At 44.3% G+C, this 20,650-nt stretch overlaps 1 protein-coding gene across 1 annotated transcript; it reads left to right on the top strand.

Moving 5' to 3' along the window:
- The first annotated feature begins 6,264 nt into the window (after positions 1-6,264).
- CDKN2B (cyclin dependent kinase inhibitor 2B) lies at positions 6,265-9,142 on the top strand. The gene is made up of 2 exons (XM_059656530.1): positions 6,265-6,766; positions 8,700-9,142. The coding sequence occupies exons 1-2, from the start codon at positions 6,611-6,613 to the stop codon at positions 8,958-8,960; spliced, it is 417 nt and encodes a 138-aa protein (XP_059512513.1). The 5' UTR covers positions 6,265-6,610; the 3' UTR covers positions 8,961-9,142.
- Positions 9,143-20,650: the final 11,508 nt, after the last annotated feature.

The following is a 20,650-nucleotide window of genomic DNA, read 5'->3' on the forward strand; positions in this document are numbered from 1 at the left end:
TTAAAATGTCCATACGACCCAAAGCAATCTATAAATTCAACGCACTTCCCATTAAAATACCAACGGCATACTTCACAGATCTAGAACGAACTCTCCAAAAATTCATCTGGAATAAAAAAAGACCCCGAATAGCTGCAGCAAACCTGAAAAAGAACAAAGTAGGTGGGATCTCAATACCAGATATCAAGATGTATTACAAAGCCACTGTTCTCAAAACTGCCTGGTACTGGCACAAGAACAGGCATATAGATCAATGGAATAAAATAGAGAGCCCAGAAATCGGCCTGAACCAATATGCTCAATTAATATTTGACAAAGGAGGCAAGAACATACAATGGAGCCCAGATAGTCTCTTCAATAAATGGTGTTGGGAAAATTGGACAGATATATGCAAGAAAATGAAACTAGACCACCAACTTACACCATACACAAAAATAAACTCAAAATGGATAAAGGACTTAAATGTACGACAGGAAACCATAAAAATTCTAGAAGAATCCAAAAGCACCAAAATCTCAGACATATGCCGAAGCAATTTCTTCACTGATACAGCTCCTAGGGCACTTGAAACTAAAGAGAAAATGAACAAATGGGACTACATCAAAATAAAAAGCTTCTGCACAGCAAAAGAAACCATCAACAAAACAACAAGAAAACCCACTGTGTGGGAAAACATATTTGCCAATGTCATATCTGATAAGGGCCTAATCTCCAAAATTTATAGGGAACTCATACAACTTAACAAAAGGAAGTTAAACATTCCAATCAAAAAATGGGCAAAGGACCTAAATAGACACCTTTCAAAAGAGGACATTCAGAAAGCCAAGAGACATATGAAAACATGCTCAAAGTCACTAATCATCCGAGAGATGCAAATCAAAACAACAATGAGGTACCATCTCACACCTGTCAGACTGGCTATCATCAACAAATCAACAAACGACAAGTGCTGGAGAGGATGTGGAGAAAAAGGAACACTTGTGCACTGCTGGTGGGAATGCAGACTGGTGCAGCCACTATGGAAGGCAGTATGGAGTTTCCTTAAAAAACTGAAAATGGAACTCCCATTTGACCCTGTGATCCCACTTCTAGGAATATATCCCAAGAAACCAGAAACACCAATCAGAAAGGATATATGTACCCCTATGTTCATAGCAGCACAATTCACCATAGCTAAGATCTGGGAACAGCCTAAGTGCCCATCAGTAGATGAATGGATTAGAAAACTGTGGTACATCTACACGATGTAATACTATGCTGCTGTAAAAAGGAAGGAACTCTTACCATTTGCAATGGCATGGATGGAACTGGAGAGCATAATGCTAAGTGAAATAAGCCAGTCAATGAAGGAAAAATACCACATGATCTTACTCATTCATGGATAATAGATACCATTATAAACTTCTGAACAGTAATAGATACAGAGGCAGAGCTGCCTCAAACAGATTGTCAAACTGCAGCGGGAAGGCCAGGGAGGGTTGGGGGGCAGGAGGGAGGGGGGTAAGAGATCAACCAAAGGACTTGTATGCATGCATATAAGCATAACCAATGGACATAAGACACTGGGGGGTAGGGGAGGCTAGGGGACTGTCAAGGGCGGGGGGGGGGGGGGGAAGGACACATATGTAATACCCTTTGTAATACTTTAAGCAATAAAAAAATAAAATAAAATAAAAATAAAATAAAATAAAAATAAATAAAATAAAAATAAAAATTAAGAAAAATTAATCTTCTGAAAAAGACTAACCTTTTATCTTACCCTCCAGAGTTAAAATTAAGGAAGACCAGCCTCATCAAAAATGATAATGTCGCCGAAACCGGTTTGGCTCAGTGGATAGAGCCTCGGCCTGCGGACTGAAAGGTCCCAGGTTCGATTCCGGCCAAGGGCATGTACCAGGGTTGCGGGCATATCCCCAGTAGGAGATGTGCAGGAGGCAGCTGATCGATGTTTCTAACTCTCTATCTCTCTCCTTTCCTCTCTGTAAAACAGCAATAAAAAAAATAAAAAATAAAAAAAATGATAATGTCAAGTAGATGTAATGCATCATTCTTGCAACATTTGAAGTGTTAAAAATAATCTCTTTGGCACCATTTCTAACATCAGCCAGAAATGATAATGTCAAAATCACCACTGCACTTTTATCATGGTGCACGCTGTACTTTTAATATTGCCTTCATTTCAAATTCTTATCAAATTGTTGAATTACCACCAACAGCATTTAAATTTGCATGAAAAAGAGTAAATACATTTCCCCACTATTTGATTAAAAGCAAAATGTGAGACCTTGAAAACTTTGTAATACATAATAAAGTTCTTTTCCAAGTTTGAAAATATTCCTCATGTTGAATGAAGTAAAATACACTTGTTTAGTACAAAAAAAAAAAAAAATTGGCTCAAGTGCCCTAACAGGTTTGGCTCAGTGGATAGAGTGTCGGCCTGTGGACTCAAGGGTCCCAGCTTTGATTCCAGTCAAGGGCATGTTCCTTGGTTGCAGGCACGTCTCCAGTGGGGGGTGTGCAGGAGGCAGCTGATCGATGTTTCTCTCTCATCGATGTTTCTAGCTCTCTATCCCTGTCCCTTCCTCTCTGTAAAACAACAAACAACAAAATATATTTTAAAAATTGGCTGGTGTTTTTCAGTGGTTAGAGTGTCGGCCCATGCACTGAAGGGTCACAGACTCCATTCCTGGTCAAGGGCATGTACCTGGGTTGTAGGTTCAATCCCCAGCTCTGGTCAGGACCCATGCAGGAGGCAACCAATGGGTGTGTCCCTCACATCAATGTTTCTCTCCCCCCCCCCCCACCTTCCTCCCTACCTTCCACTCTCTCTAAAAATCAATTGAGGTATGCCAGCTGGTTCCATATCTCAATGTGGGGTTGGGGGGACAAGAAGAGATAAACCAAAGAACTTATATATTTATATGCATAGTCCATGGATACAGGCAATAGGGTGGAAGAAGGAGGTGATAGGAGGAGTTGGGGCGGGGGGAAGGAGAGGAGATGGAAGATACCTGTAATACTATCAACAATAAAAATTTGTATTAAAAAATGATGAGGGGAAAAACAATGGAAAAAATATCATCGGATGAGGATTAAAAAACAAGAAAAAATTGGCTCAAGCTATCTTTTCCTAACCTTTTTGTTAAGTTTCAAAGAAATCCAAGATGAGAAGACAGGAAACAGTTAATTTCCAATGCATTCTTTAAAAAGACTCTTCAGCTGCACCTCGACCTTGAGTTAAGTTCCCTTCTTCCTTATTCCCCAAATTCCCTGTAAACACAAGTCTCAGTAAAGTCATCATATTAAATTGAAACTCTCTATTTATTAGTTCTGAGTGCCATTGGGGACATTAATTAAAAGCTAGGACCTAGATCTTATTCAACTGTGAATTCCTGGACATGCTGAACTAAGTTTTGTTGAACTAAATTTAATCACTGGGTCCATTAGAGGGAAGGTCCCAACAACACATCTTTATTTTTATTTCATTTAAGAGGTCTTAATGTTGACATTATTGCAGGAGTCCCCATTGCCCCCGCCACTGCTTTGCCCACTTCCACCCTCCTCTGCCTCCCCTAACAACATGCCTTTAAAAGGCAACCTGCCACCTGGCCAGTGTGGTTCAGTGATTGAGCATTGACCTATGAACCAGGAGATCACAGGTTTGATTCCCAGGCAGGGCAAATGCTGGGGTTGCAGGCTCAATTTCCAGTAAGGGGGTGTGCAGGAGACAGCCAATCAATGATTCTCATCATTGATGTTTCTATCTCCCTTCCTCCCTGAAATCAATAAAAAAAAAAAATGTATTTTAAAAATAAAATAAATAAATAAATAAAAAACCTGCCTTGCAACATTTGGCTGTGCACTAAATTTTAGAGTAACCAGGCCGTTCTGATAAAAATATTCTGGACTGAATTCATTTGCCACCACATCCACCTATGACTCAGCCCCTGATAGTGACTAGCAAAGAACTAATGTCATTCCTTTCAAAGATTCTGGCTTCCTACTGTCCATTTTTCCTCCTTTTCCTCCAGTTCTACCAACATACCTGTAATTCCCAATACACTGCATAGATACTGGCCCCAAAGTCTAAACAAAAACAACTCACTGGGTTGTTTCACCCAAAGGTAGACTTCTATTGCTCTGGCCAGATGAAGGAACAGAGCCATCATCAACAAACACAAGGACAATTTCTTTTTCCAGATAAGAGTAGAGGCTCAAATAAGATTAAAAGGCAGAAACACTAAAAAAAATGAAACCTAAAAAATGTGGGTAGGGTGAGAGAGAAATAATTGTTATTAATACTGCCTCTTTCTCTTCCCCATCCGGGTGAACTTCCACTCTTGAAAATCAGTCAGTATCTCTTCAGCCCTCACTACCACTTCCATAGGCCTTCCTTTCTTTAAAGAGCTCTTCCTCATTCTACAGTGGTTTGAGGGGAGGGGAGTCCAAGCTAAGGCATGCCAGAAGAAACATACAGAGTCTCATTTGTAAACAAGCAAACAATTGCCCTCCCTTTAAGAGTCTTCCTCCTTGGCACTCTGAACCAAAAATGATGTAGTAAATAAAAACAATTCAGTGTTAGGAGAGACCTACTTTGATGTAGTTTTTCACCAAAGTTTTTAGGCAACAAACACACAACTTGTGGTTCTCTTCCTATTTCAATCAAGCATCAGCTATAATTTTTTAAATCTTTAAAGCAATGCATTAATGCAGTGGTTCTCAACCTTCTGGCCCCTTAAATACAGTTCCTCATGTTGTGACACAACCATAAAATTATTTTCGTTGCTACTTCATAACTGTAATGTTGCTACTGTTATGAATTGTAATGTAAATATCTGATATGCAGGATGGTCTTAGGCGACCCCTGTGAAAGGATCGTTCGACTGCCAAAGGGGTCGCGACCCACAGGTTGAGAACCGCTGCATTAATGCCAACTCACCTAGGAAGATTAAGAAGAAAAGCACTTGGCCTTTAAATCTTCAGAAGAGGGTTTAATGACAGGTTCAACCTGTTTAATGGCAGAGCCAGCACCACACCCCTGTTTTATTGTGTTTCATTATCATTGCATAAATTCCCTTTATAACTCACGACAAATAAAAATGAAATACTTGCTGAGGTGGGTTTTAATAAGTAAGAGTAAAATCAAAAATAAACTGTTCAAATATCATGAAAGTGTGATCTCAGATTCTTAAAATATATATATATTGATATTTTTAGGTGCCTGACATGTTGTCACTCTCAATCTAAAGGTCATTTTTTACAAGGAGTGTAACCATAACTCAAAGATGAAAATAAGTAGCACATTCAAAACAGGATTCTCGGGATTTTTCTCTTACCAGGTATACTGATTTTTTTTTTTTTTGACTCATTCAAATAGGAAGACACACCCAAAAGAAAATTGCTAAGGTTGGTGCAAGATGTGAAGCTAGTGAAGTTCAAGTACTGCCTGGGGATGAATATAACCTGCATGACCGGTGCAGAGCTGTCACTTTCAGACATCTTAAGGCAGAGTTATTTTATTTTATTTTATTTTATTTTTATTATTAGTTAAGGTATTACAAGTGTGTCCTCATCCCCCCCATTAACCCCCAACCTCCCCCCCACACACACACTCATGCTCCCATCCCCCTGTTGTCCATGTCCATTGGTTTGGCTTATATACATGTATACAAGTCCTTCTGTTGATCTCTTCCCCTTACCCCCTCCCTCCCCTACTTTCCTTCTGGGGATTGATAGCCTGATCGCTGTTTCTCAGTCTTTGGGTCTGTCCCTTTTCATCAGTTTATGTTGTTCTCTATAATCCACAAATGAGTGAGATCATGTGGTATTTATCTTTCTCTGACTGGCTTATTTCACTTAGCATAATGCTCTCCAGTTCTTTCTGTCATTGATTCTACGGGGAGCGACTAACGTCTCCAGCGTGAAGCCAGCTGAAGAAATAGAAAGACGCTGCTCCGCCTGCTGGAGGGAGGGGCTGAGTACATTAATTAGACGTTTCCAAAACCTTGACCAACACTCCCGGACTCTGGGCGAGCAAGGCCTGGGCCTCCGAGCGCCTGGCGTCTGGCGCATGCGTCCTAGCACCCTCTGGGCTCGCTCCACTCCCCTATCCCCGCCCCTACCTCGTCAACTCTCCCATCCCCGCCCCTACCTCGTCCCCGGCAGCTCCGCTGGCCCCGCCTCGCGGCCGGCGAGCTGCATAGCCGAGCTGGCTGCGGGCTGCGGGCGGAGCCGAAGGGGGTGGGGAGAGACGACGCGCCGCCCAGCTGGACCAAACCCCTCCACTCCCAGCGAGAAACTGCAGTGCGCCTGGGATCAGGACGCTCGCTCCTGCCCTTCCAGCCGGAGCCCTCGCACCAGGCGCCTTTCCTGGGAGCGAGCTGGGCGCGACGCTCATTCGCGATCGCCCGGAAAAGGCCGACTTAACGACGGGCCGTTTGGCCTTTGCACGAGCCACCAAGTCACCACAGGGCGGCGACAGGGGACTGGAGCCAGCGGGGCTCTCCCGAGGAGCAGAGAGCGCTCCGGGGCGACGCGGGGCCGGAGCGAGGAGTGTCGTGAAGCTCGGGGCTAGCGGCGGATCATCCCGATTTTGTCTGGCGTCTGCGAAATGTGGGAAGAAGAAAAGGTCAAGCTCGGAGGCAGCGGCAGCGATGCCGGTCTGGCCAGCGCCGCGGCGCGGGGGCAAGTGGAGACCGTGCGGCAGCTCCTGCAGGCGGGCGCGGATCCCAACGGAGTCAACGGCTTCGGGAGGCGCCCGATCCAGGTACCCGGGGCCCAGGGGCCTCGTCGGCAGGGGGCGCGCGAACGCGGGGGGGCGCGGCCTCCCTGGGGCGCCTCTGGGACCTGGGTCTCCACTGTTTCTCTCTGGCTAGGGGTGTGGAGCCCAGGGGTAAAGCAGGTGTTCACCCACCAAAAATCCTTAAAAAAAAAGAATGAAAAACCCACTGCATCAGTTTGTTCTTTTTAATGATGGAAAAAATATCAGTATATCCTCTCCCGTCTCGGGATCAGAGATAAATTACAACTTACACATTCTGTATTGGATTTAAAGAATCACACAAAATCATAGTACATGGAGGAAAAAAACTCACTGTTAAGTTTCAAGCTGCAATATGAAATTCCTTGCAGTTTGTTCTAAACAAAGGAACAAGACAGGGTTCCTAAACCACAATACTTACTCCTCTTATTTTATGTTAGCATTATCTCTTGAGCATTACGTAAGAAAAAAATGATTCTATGGATTTTTACTGCTTAATTACCATACTGAATGCATGGATTACAAAAGCATTCCCTGCAGCAACTGTTAGGTAGTTTTTAAATAGAAAAGAGTCTTAGATTTTAAAGAAGATATATGTTCATTCCTTTAGAATTCATAGAAAAGTGTTAGAAGAAATGAGGGATGGTTCAAAGCAGCAAAAATATGGTACAGTAGTTGTTAAAGACTTCAAATTATACTAATAATTGTATAAATAGGTTTTATAGTTTTAATTCACCATTTTCTGGGATATTAAGAACCACTTTTCCTCCCCCCTCTCTATATGTGAAACAGCCTTTATATCACTAGTAAGAATGATAACCTATCTTGGTTTTTAAGCAAGGAATTGGATGCTTCTAATATTCATGAAACAGAACAAAAAAATTAGTATACGACCTTTCAGTTACATAGTACATTTTAAAACACAAAGTCACAAGAACAAATAATTCCGTTTTGGATATTTAGTTGTCAAAAGTTGTTTTATTGTTAAAATAAAAAAGTAAATGTTTGCATAATGTGTATTTATACAAATGGGTGCTATAGGATTACTGCTCCAAACATCCTTTTTCTAAGTTATGCATTGTTCTGATTCAACTACTGGCATCCAAGTTCTTTTCATATAGGAAAACATTTACTATTTAATATTTAAAATCCTGTACAATGTAAATATAGTATTAATATTACATGTTACATCAAGTCTACCACCCTCTAAACTTTGGGCCTTCTCTATAACATTAAGTTAAATATTTAAAATGGTGAACCATTTATTAACAACAAATAATTGGTTTTCATTAGTTTCTAAAACAATGTGTGTGTCTCTTTACATTTTCCCCTACAGCTCCAATTTGGTTCAAATTGTAGGACTATATTACATTTATAAGCACAGACATACGTGACTGAAAAGCAAAGGCCTTCCACAGGGGATTTACTGTGAGAACTAAACAAAGTAAGCCTTATTTTAAATTTAGTTGTTTCTCATTTTCTCCCCTAAAGCATTACTCTAACTTCCAAGATATAGCATCAGCTGACTGCCTAATAAAGATTTTTAGACACGGATTATGTCTGGGGAGAGAGGGCAGAGCAAGAGAAATAATTTCAGATTTTAAAAGCCTTTAAACTTAAGTCCACCTATTAGTCATTTAACAAAATGGATTCCCATGTTCAAATGGAAGTCAGCTTTTTCTTTTTTTCTCACAATGAAGACAAGCACATTATCATCAGCTCTTTCTTGCATATTTGGAAAATATAACTGAACCTCAGTAAAGAGTATACCTGGAGCAGGTGCGGGGACTGGGAGGAGGGAAATACTGCGTCAGCAAATGAGCTTAACCAGATTCCTGGGGCTTGTGATACTTCATGTGTTTGAAATGGTTCTACCTGTCCCTGCCCAGGCCTGCATCTCGCTTCCCCCTCGCCCTGACCATTCTGCTCTCGCCCGCAGGTCATGATGATGGGCAGCACCCGCGTGGCCGAGCTGCTGCTGATCCACGGCGCGGACCCCAACTGCGCGGACCCCGCCACCCTCACGCGGCCCGTGCACGACGCCGCCCGGGAGGGCTTCCTGGACACGCTGGTGGCGCTGCACCGAGCCGGGGCGCGGCTGGATGTGCGCGATGCCTGGGGCCGCCTGCCCGTGGACCTGGCTGAGGAGCGGAGCCACCGCGACATCGTCCGGTACCTGTGCGCCACCGCGGGAGACTGACGGCGGGCGCACCCAGCTGCCCACAACGACTTTTCTTTTCTCCCCAGCTCCCCATCCCCAACTTAGTTCAACCAAGGCTGCAACGCAGAGCGGCTTTCGGAACGCCTTCCTGGGCGACTGGATTCCTCAAGGGAAGGAGGGGCAGGCCAGAAATAAATCCTTTTTCTTTTTTCTTTTCTGGATCCCACCCTGGACCCTCACCTGTAGCCAAAGGCAGAGAGGTGGGGCCAGAGGTGTTCAGCGAGATTTGGGGGCGGAATGTTTCGTTCCCCGCTGCCGTTTTCTGGCGGAAAAGTGGTGTGCGATGAAGGCCATGAAGGGCCCTGGAGATGGGGGGTCGGAGCAGCGGGATTGGCCTCTGATGGGAGGTCGGAGAGATGGTCACCGCACTGACCTTGATGGAGCCCCTCGTAAGTCCTCACTTGGGGCTCACGGGGCAAACCCGAAGACCGAGGACCAGAGGAGGACGGTGAGGGCTGCTGTGGGTGTCAGGAGGTGTAGAGCTTTACTTATCCTGCGAGACACAGCAAGTCACCTGCAAAACCATATTCATTGCAAGTCCTGGAGACAGCGCCACCGGATAGCGACTGGAGGAGAAAATGGGAACCACCTGGAATTCGCCTTTATATCCTAAAATCCGTGGGTCAAGTTGGCGCAAGACCGCTCCCAGGACGGTGCCGGCACTTGCTGTTTGTTATTCAGTCCAGGAGAGCTTCCTGCGCGTTCCAGACATCGACCATCAGCGAGCAAAATGCTGCAGGAGGGAGGGGGGTTAGTGGGGTAGAAGCAGGAGACAAAACTTTGAACTAATGGTTTGCTTCATCTATATACAATAGGGATAGGATACAGACACGCGCCACTTGGAAAGATCTCGTGATAGTTTGTACTTCTGAGTTGTTCTTCCGTAAAAATCTTAAGGAGGCCAAACCGGTTTGGCTCAGTGGCTAGAGCGTCAGCCTGCGGACTGAAGGGTCCGGGGTTCGATTCCGGTCAAGGGCATGTACCTTGGTTGCGGGCACATCCCCAGTGGGAGGTGTGCAGGAGGCAGCTGGTCGATGTTTCTAACGCTCTATCCCTCTCCCTTCCTCTCTGTAAAAAATCAATAAAATATATTTTTTTAAAAATCTTAATGAGGAGACTTTAAACAACAAAGTAACTCGGCAGGAGGTAGTGGGGTAAGAGATCAACTAAAGGACTTGTATGCATGCATATAAGCATAACCAATGGACATAAGACACTGGGTGATAGGGGAGGCTAGGGGACTGTCTAGGGCGGGGGGATAAAATGGATACATATGTAATACCCTTTGTAATACTTTAAGCAATAAAAGAAAAAAACTTAAAAAAAAAAAAAAAAAAAAAAAAAAACAAAGTAACTCGGCAAGGGCGCTCGTAAAGAGATAGGAAGGACTGCAGCTCTGGTGAGGCTAGCGCAGCACCACCCCTAGATCACTTTCGAGCTTAACCTATTTATTTGTTACATTTTCTCTGACTTTACTAGACCGTCTCAGGGGGTCAAACTGTGAAATGCTCCAAATGTCTTTTACAAGATCGATGCACTTAGCCAGTAAATTATCTCCAGATACTTCCCAAGTGGTTGCTGAAGAAGTAGACTGAATATAAAATTGTTGAAAATATACAATTATGACTCGGGGAATGTCTTAATACCTGCTAAAGGTGCACTGCTTTGGGACTTAATTTCCAGTGTTGCTTGATTCATTGCAGTATTGAAACAACTGATACTTCACTGCTTTAATAAAGGAAAAACAACAGAGATTGGACTCCAAGATGTGGGTAAATTGTCTTTAAAATGTATGTTCATGGATTTACCTATCACTAACTGCTGAGAAATGTTAAAGACTCAAAAGGGTTCATATCTCTCACTGTTTGTAATAATTGTTAAGTGATACCAACAAAAATTTATATAAACTCGTTCCACATACATTGAAAGATTTATACATGTAGAGTGTGTGTGTTGTATAAGAGAAGAGGGAACAGAAAAATTAATTTCAGGTTTATAAGAAGAGGGGCTTTTGAGCTAAATTTTAAAAATTTTACCTCTCCATCAATTCTTTATTTCCCCAAATATATTACTGGGGAAGCTTGATTGAGAATCAGAGTATATCTTTAGGGGGAAAAAATATATAAACATTTATTGACATATAACTTGTGCCAGGCATGCTCTAACATACATTTGTTCATTTGACACTTAAAATAAACTTGGGAGATAGGTATTATTTCCCATATGAGGGAAGTGAGAGATTATCAAGTAGTTTTTCAAGGATCCCAATATATTCACTCCACGGTTGTGCAAAGTAAGTCTGTCTAGCTCCAAAGCTATGGTTTGATTTGTGGGGTTTTCCCACTGAACCATCCTGTTCTCCAAAATGATTAATGATAAATATAAAGTCAACTAAATATTTTTTGAAACAGAAACACTTTTTCTGCCTTGTATGGGATCTCCCTGATAGTCCCTAGGATACTTTTTCTTTCTATAGTTTCTAATAAATCTGAACATATTGTTTTTAAATCTATCTGAAAATGTCTACAGCATGAATAGCCCCCAAAAGAGTGACTTAAAAATCACTTTGGGAACAAAAATAATGAAATCCCCCATTTTCAAGTTAAGCCACAGGACAGAAAATACAACTGTAGTTATCACATAAGCACCCAGTCATAACTGACTACCAGAATGGTATTTTTAAAGTTTTTATTGTTTTACAACTACTAAGAAGCATTCTTTATGAAAGAGGTCAATTGATAATTTAAAAACTATCCATTTGATTTATGAAATCCTTATTTTGTCCTCTATTTCTTAAGTTCCAAGACATTCAAATTGGCTAGTTGCATGATGCTGAGGAATGAAAAGTAATCCCTTGAAATTAATGTGAAATGTGATTTTACTCCTAACGTAAAGAAACTGTGGGATCTGAAGATAACATGATATTAAGGGAAACTAAAATAAGAAAATGTGGTTGTGGATCACAGTAACATATTCTATTGTTTTTTGTTTTATGAATATATATAAACCCCCGGCAAGAAAGAGCAGATCGAGGAAAGAGAAATTAAGACTTGATTGGAAGATGGAAGACTTGGGTTCCATTACTGGTTCTTTAATTAAACACATGACTTACTAAACAATGTAACTTGGATTAACCTCAATTTTTTCATCTATAAAAGGTGGGAGTTGGACTATATTACTTCTAAGTTCCCTACCATCACTAAAGTTTTATCACTTATGAGTTTGTTGCACATGTGACTGTGAGGGTTGATATTTATTAGTAATAATTTTGCCATGGTATGAGAAGCAAGGAAAAATATATAGAAGAATGGAAAAGAAAGGCATATTTTAAAATTCTGGAGTTCCAGGAGGGAAAAATCTTTATAAGCACCACCTCCACCAGTTAGTTGGAAAATAACAGACACGTTTATATAAAGTGAGACAGAAAAGATACTTTGCAAAGTAAGTACTTAGTTTAATTTTAAGGTCTTTCTCTTCTCTTACCTCTGATTTTTCTTGATGCCTTTTACATTTCTCTCATGCCACTCACAGCCACTAAAAGAATTAGTTTCTTTTTTAAAATATGTTTTTTATTTAAAAGAGGGAGAGGGGGAGAGATAGAAACATCGATGATGAGAGAGAATCCTAGATTAGCTGCCTCCAGTACCCCTCTGAACCCCCACCAGGGATCCAGCATACAACCTGGGCATATGCCCTGACTGGGAATCAAACCATGACCTCCTGGTTCATGGGTTGATGCTCAACCACTGAGTCACACTGGCCAGGGAAGAATTCGTTTCTTAAAGTGAGATAAGCAAGTAGACCAAATAGACTTGTAAAATAAAGCTGAGGTAGGTATTTCCAAGCTAATATAAATGCTCTAAAAAAGGGGGTCTTTAAGTGAGTGTATTATAACAAGGGATTCTGATCTAAGTTGGGTTGGTGTGGGAGTGAGAACCAGAAGAAAAAGTTGGGATATTAGAAAGAACAGAGAGTACAAAGACAAGAAAATGCTAAAATATTAGATGAAGTCATTAAACAGTGGTTCTCAACCTTCCTAATGCCACGACCCTTTAATACAGTTCCTCATGTTGTGGTGACCCCCAACCATAAAATTATTTTCATTGCTACTTCATAACTGTAATGTTGCTACTGTTATGAATCATAAAGTAAATATCTGATATGCAGGATGTATTTAGGCAACCCCTGTTAAAGGGTCATTTGACCCCCAAAGGGGTGGCGACCCACAGGTTGAGAACCACTGCAGAAGATGAGTAACTCTCTTGTTACCTATTTAAAAATGTATGTAGTTTCTGGTTTGTTTCCATTGGGTTCCTTGAAACTTTAGGTCCTTAAATTTTGCCTGGGTGATAGTAGGAAGAGCTGATTGGGGAAGAGCTCTGTATCACCTAATTTGTACACATCAGCCATTTCAGGAGGGAGAAAATGAGGTGAAAAGACAGCAACAAAAGGAATAGAAGGAAGAAGAGCATGGTAGTATTTTATGAAAGATGGGTCAATAGTTCAACAGAATGAATCAAACCAAACCAAACAAACTATATATGGTCCACATACTGATGAAATTTGTGAAATACTTCCAGTCCTAAAATAATGGAAATCTCATTCCCTACTCTCTTGATTGTCTATAAAACTTTTCTCAAATTCAGCTATTAGAAATGGGGTGACTCCTTTCTTGCCTCTTGAATCCTCCATTCAGAAGACTTTAATATTATTCCTTGCATAAGGAAAAAATACTTTATAGAAATGGTACTTTTTATACATCATCCCTTTATTAATTATGTACTAAGGAAAATTTGCTTTGAAGCCAGTGCTAATTATCATTGGCATGGATTACATATTAAGCACAGGGATATAAATCAACATATACATCAAAACTGAGCACCCAACTCTGATTTAGTAATTTGAAGTTTGAAATAAATATAAACCAAAGATTTTGCTGGTACAAAAAAATAACTATGAGAGATGTACGAAGATGATATGCTATCTCACAGCCATCTATATTAAGCTGAAAGTTTACAAAGAAACCTCAAACACTTACTAATCCCATTCCCCTAGTTTAGACACCTCCCTCTCCCCTCCACCCCCCATAGATATAGTCAGTGGTGGCACAGAAAATATTTTACATCAGACTTAAACAAAACTTTAAGACCAACTACAGTAACGAAACTACGCTTCATTTCCCTTTCATATTTGGCCTCCTCCCAAAATGCATAATGTTTTGTTTCACTGTCCTCTTATTTGAATACTCTACATTATGATAGGGTTGGTGCTACTTCCTTTGAACCCTTTCATATTTGACCTCTGGATTTCCTTTTAATTTTAAACAAACTTCCCTCTACATTCTTATCCTTCACAAATTCCTCCATCTCCTTGCCTTAGCTAAAAATGGGTCTTCCTGAGAATTCCACTTTCTTCTGCACCAGATACTAGTGCTAGACTGTGAGCAACAGAGTGGGACTCGGGACTAGTAATGAGTGTAGCCTGTTTGGATGGTTTCCAATAGTCCCAAACCAAATATGTAAGGGTTAGCCATTATGCTTCAGGTTTCATTAATCTCTTAGTGAAATATTTGCATTTTGTTTATCAAATGAAGCTATAATTTCAGTATGTTATTACATATTTTATAATGTCTATTGCCGGGAGCCGGTCCATGCTTGCTGTTTCAAGGGACCTGGCATATATGGCATACTTTTCTTAATATGTTTGCTCACCTTCTTGGCACTATGTGTTTTAACCAAGGTCACCTCTGAGAAAGGTTGAATCGCCAGGTAGGGATTTTCCCCTGAAGTTAGGGAGGGGATGAAACTCCTTAACTAAGTGCCAGGCGGGTAGTTAATCAATTTAACTACAAACAATCATGCTTAAGCTACATAATCTTTACTCCCTGGAATGGAGATAAGAAACGCCCTAACCTTTGTAATAGAGATTGATAGGGTTGAATCAACTGGTATAAATACAGTTGTAACAAGACAGAAACACACAGAACACAGAACTCAGAACACAGAACTAAGGACACAGGGCTTGGAAGACAGGACCAAGAGAGACAGAGCCTAGGCACAGAACCTACACAGAACGTTCTCTAGAGACAGAAGAACTTCGCTGGAGAGAGCATGCCAGAGGATCCTGGACAGGGACTGGCCTCGGAGCCTGGAGGCAGAGCCTGGCGAGAGAGCATGGCAGGGGATCCTGGACAGGGACTGGCCTCGGAGCCTGGAGGCAGAGCCTGGCGAGAGAGCATGGCAGGGGATCCTGGACTGAACCTGACTGCGGAGATTGGCAGGAGAGCCTGACTAGAACATGGTGACTGAACCTGACTGGAGTACCTGGACAGAACCTGGCTGGAGATCCTAAGCAGAACCTCTCTGGAGATCGAGACCAGAACTTGGCTGGAGATCCTGGCTAGGCTGCTGATGAACTGAACACTGTCTCTGAGTCTTTCCCTCTTCGCCGACTCTGTCCACACCTTTGGGAACCCCTGGACCTGCTGGGTTTGGACCCCGGCAGTCTATAAGACATAACATCCTATATAATAAAAGCCTAATATGCTGAGTGTCCAGTCGACCAATCTGCTGTTCAACCAATCAAAGCATAATATGCTAATGATATGCTAAGGCTCCTCAACCGCTCGCTATGACGTGCAATGACCACCAGGGGGCAGACAGTTGACTGGTTGACCAGTCGCTATGATGTACACAGATCACCAGGGGGCAAACACTCTGACCAGTAGATGAGCTTGCTGCTGGGGTCTGGCTGATTGGGACTGAGTGAGATGGGCTGGACATGCCCTGGAGCCCTCCGCAGTTCCTCCCCAGCTGGCCAACCTCCCGCATCTCTCCCTGGCCCCGATCGATCGTGCACTGGTGAGGTCCCTTGGCCTGGCCTATGCCCTCTTGCAATCCAGGACCCCTCACAGGATGTCAGAGAGCTGGTTTTGGCCCAATCCTGCAGGCCAGGCCGAGGGACCCCACTCGTGCACAAATTCATGCACTGGGCCTCTAGTTTAAACATAAAACAGTAAGCAATGTACTGTATTTTTCCATGTATAAGACAATAATTTTTTCTAAAATCGTTAGATTGAAAATCATGGGGTGTCTTATACACAGAAGTCCGCCGAAGATGGAGCCAGGTGGGTGTGGGTGCATAGCTGCCTATACCTTGTTGAACAGGCTTCCCCTAATCATGAACCTTATTGTTTCTGACATCAGCTGATGCTGTAATTGGAGGTAGAGGTAGAGCAGGGGTCCTCAAAATAAAGCCCACAAGCCACATGCAAATACAAATATTGTATTTGTTCCCGTTTTGGTTTTTTACTTCAAAATAAGATATGTGCAGTGTGCATAGGAATTTGTGCATAGTTTTTTTTAAAACTATAGTCCGGCCCTCCAACGGTATGAAGGACAGTGAACTGGCCCCCTGTTTAAAAAGTCTGAGGACCCCTGAGGTAGAGAGTGCTTAGATGCAACAGAGACCAGTGTTCTGAGCCCATAAAGAGGTCAAAAAATAAAAGGATAGCCCTGACCGGTTTGGCTCAGTGGATAGAGTGTTGGCCTGCGGGCTCGGGGGTCCCGGGTTCAATTCCAGCCAAGGGAATGTACATTGGTTGCGGGCACATCCCCAGTGGGGGGTGTGCAGGAGGCGGCTGATCGATGTTTCTCTCTCATCGATGTTTCTGACTCTCTATCCCTCTCCTTTCCTCTCTGTAAAAAAATCAATAAAATACATTTTAAAAAATAAATAAATAAATAATAAAAGGATAGTTACTGGTAAGTGATTGTCTTACTCTGAAAAATTCAAACTGAATGTAATCAGCTATGCAAAAGAGCATGGAAATAGAGCTGCAGAGAGAGAATTTGGACCTCCTCCCACTGAGTGTATGATCAGACAGTGGAGGAAAACAGGAAGACCAACTCCTTAAGATGCCAAAAAAGAAGGCCTTAAGAGGAAAACCAGAAAAATGTTTAAAATATTGATTTCTTAATTTCGGGTTGGAAAAGTGGGGGGGGGGGGGGGTCTTATACATGGAGCATCTTATACCCAGAAAATACGGTACAGTATTCTGTTGACAAACCACAGATAGCTCAACAGATACTGACACTTGGAGTTGTCTTCTGAAGGCTAAGTGTTGGAAATACCTAATGGCTCCTCATTCCACCTGTGGAATTATGCAGTGCTGAGCTCTACCACCTTTCCAAGGGCACAGCAGGACCCTTTAGAGTATCCTGTATCTCCTCCCAACATGCCACCTAGAGTTATAACTATAACCTTGCCTAAAATATTTTTCAATCCTCTACTACTCTCTAATCTCTAAACTGCCTTTAATATTTAGAATTATTACATACTAGGGGCCCGGTGCACGAAATTCGTGCACTGGGTGTGTGTGGGGAGGGGAGTGTCCCTCAGCCCAGCCTGCCCCTCTCACATACTGGGAGCCCTCAGGCATTGACCCCCATAACCCTCCAATCGCAGGATCGGCCCCTTGCCCAGGCCTGACGCCTCCGCCAGAGGTGTCAGGCTTGAACAGGGGACCCCCATCTCCCCCTGATCACTGGCTCTGGCCCCGCCCAGCCTGAGGCCTCTGGCCCAGGAATCATGCCTGGGCAGGGGACCGCATCTCCCTCTGATCGCTTGCTCCACCCCCGCCAAGCCTGACGCCTCTAACCCAGGCTTCAGGCCTGGGCAAGGGGACCATCATATCCCCCCAATCCCAGCTCCGCCCCCCGCCCAGGCCTGATGCCTCGGCCAGAGGAGTTGACCCTCATCACCCTCCGATCACCAATCACCGGATCGGCCCCTTGACCAGGCCTGAGGCCTCCGGCAGAGGTGTCAGGCCTGGGCAGGGGACCCCCAGCTCCCCGCGTTGCAGGCTCCGCCCTGCCCAGGCCTAACGCCTCTGGCCTAGGTGTCCGGCTTGGGCAGCGGGGACCCGCAGCAGCAGCGGCCCCCGCGATCGTGGGCTCCGCTTTAGGCCCAGGCAAGGGACCCCTAGCTCCGGGACTGCCAGCTTCGACCGTGCCCAGCTCCCATCACTGGCTCCACCCCTACTTCCTGGTATCACTGGCCAGGGTGGAAAAGGCGCCTGATTCTCCGATCATGGCTGGGGGGCAGGGCAAAGGCGGCCCAAGGGCCGCCTTTGCCCTGCCCCACAGCTCTCAGCTCCCCCCTGGGTTCCGATCACTGTCAGTGGCAGGGGGCTTCTTCCTGCTTTCCCTTTCGCCTCCCTGCATTTGCCTACATATGCAAATTAACCGCCATCTTGTTGGCAGTTACTGCCAATCATAGTTGGCAGTTAATTTGCATATAGCCCTGATTAGCCAATGAAAAGGGTATTGTCGTACGCCAATTACCATTTTTCTCTTTATTAGATAGGACTAGAGGCCCGGTGCACAAAAATTTGTGCACTCGGGGGGATCCCTCAGCCCGGCCTGTGCCCTCTCGCAGTCTGAAACCCCTCGGGGGATGACCACCTGCTGGCTTAGGCCTGCTCCCTGGGGGATTGGGCCAAAGCTGGCAGTCAGACATCCCTCTGCAGCCCAGAACCCTCAGGGGATGTCCACTTGCCAGCAGGGAGCAGGCCTAAGCTGCAATCAGACATCCTTAACGCTGCTGAGGAGGCGGGAGAGGCTCCCACCACCACTGCTGTACTGGCAGCCATCAGCCTGGCTTGTGGCTGAGCAGAGCTCCCCCCTGTGGGAGCACACTGACCACCAGGGGGGAGCTCCTGCATTGAGCATCTGCCCCCTGGTGGTCAGTGTGTGTCATAGGGACCAGTCATACCCAGTCATTCTGCTGTTAGGGTCAGTTTGCATATTACCCTTTCATTATATAGAATAGAGGCCTGGTGCATGGGTGGGGGCCAGCTGGTTTGCCCTAAAGGGTGTCCTGGATCAGGGTGGGGTCCTTCTGGGGTGCCTGGCCAGCCTGGGTGAGGGGTTGATGGGTGTTTGCAGGCTGGTCACAACCCCTTCAGGGTGGGGGTCCCCACTGGGGTGCCTGGCCAGCCTGGGTGAGGGGCTGATGGCTCTTTGCAGCTGGTCACACCCCCTTCAGGGCAGGGTCCCCACTGGGCTGCCTGGCCAGCCTGGGTGAGGGGCTGATGGCTGTTTGCAGGCTGGTCACACCCCCTTCAGGGTGGGGGTCTCCCACTGGGGTGCTTGGCCAATCTGGGTGAGGAGCTGAGGGCCATTTTCAGGCTGGCCAAGCCCCCGGTGATGAAGCTCCCAACCTCTCCTTTTTTCCTTTTTTCTTTTTATTCTGGGATTTATTTACCTTCTATAATTGAAACTTTGTTGCTTTGAGTGGAGCTCAGAGCTGGCGCGGCAGGCGGGAAGCTTGGCTTCCTCCATCATTGGGGCAACCAGCTTCCTGCTTGCTCCAGCTCTGTGGCTGCCGGCCGCCATCTTGGTTGTGTTAATTTGCATACAGTTGCTCCGATTGGCTGGTGGGCATGGCTTAAGGTGTAGCAAAGGTATGGTCAATTTGCATGTTTGTCTTTTATTAGTGTAGATGGATCTATTCCAGGATTTCAGGAGCTTTTAAATACTACCATGAACAAAATAATTTAATGGTATCCCCTTTCTAGGAAAAAATTAAATAACATTTAATCGTACATTCATCCCCAGGTATGTATATTTGTGCAATGATGGTGCTATCCCCACCAGTCATTTCAGGCAATATACAAGGGAATGGTTATTAACCCTGACTCCATATCAGAATCACCCCTGGAGGTATTCTAAATACCTATTTGCGACCAACTTCAGGCCTTAAGAATTAGAATACCTATGTTTGGGACCCCAAATTTCTGTGATTGTTACTTTAACATTCTTGTTCATGGAAAACTTTCAAGTAGTAGAGAAAATAAACAGAAATAGGTAAAAATCAATCTCCTGAAACCTCTCTACTCCCAGTCTCACTTCCAGGGGTAACCACAATTTTCAAGTTTTAACTAACCTTCCAGAAATATAGGTACATATAATTGTAAACACTCATCTCCCCAACACTTAGAAAATGTAAGTAGGATCATACTATTCTGCAACTTGCTTTTTTGATTGGTAATATATGTTTGACAACTTCCATTATTAGGACATATAAATATACTTCATTTAAAAAAAATTATAAATTGATTTTAGAGAGAGGAAGGGGCCAGCCTGCAAACAGCCATCAGCCCCTCACCCCAGGCTGGCCAGGCACCCCAGCGGGACCCCCACCCTGATCCAGGACACCCTTTAGGGCAAACCAGCTGGCCCCCACCCATGCACCAGGCCTCTATCCTATATAATGAAAGGGTAATATGCAAATTGACCCTAACAGCAGAATGACTGGGAATGACTGGTCCCTATGACACACACTGACCACCAGGGGCAGATGCTCAATGCAGGAGCTCCCCCCTGGTGGTCAGTGTGCTCCCACAGGGGGAGCTCTGCTCAGCCACAAGCCAGGTTGATGGCTGCCAGTACAGCAGTGGTGGTGGGAGCCTCTCCCGCCTCCTCAGCAGTGCTAAGGATGTCTGACTGCAGCTTAGGCCTGCTCCCCACTGGCAAATGGACATCCCCCGAGGGCTCCTGGGCTGCCAGAGGGATGTCTTCTTAGCTTAGGCCCAATCCCCCAGGGAGCAGCCTAAGCCAGCAGGTGGTCATCCCCCGAGGGGTCCCAGACTGAGAGAGGGAACAGGC

Source organism: Myotis daubentonii, chromosome 11 (assembly GCF_963259705.1).
Source record: "Myotis daubentonii chromosome 11, mMyoDau2.1, whole genome shotgun sequence".
In the NCBI taxonomy this organism is placed as follows: Eukaryota; Metazoa; Chordata; class Mammalia; order Chiroptera; family Vespertilionidae; genus Myotis; species Myotis daubentonii.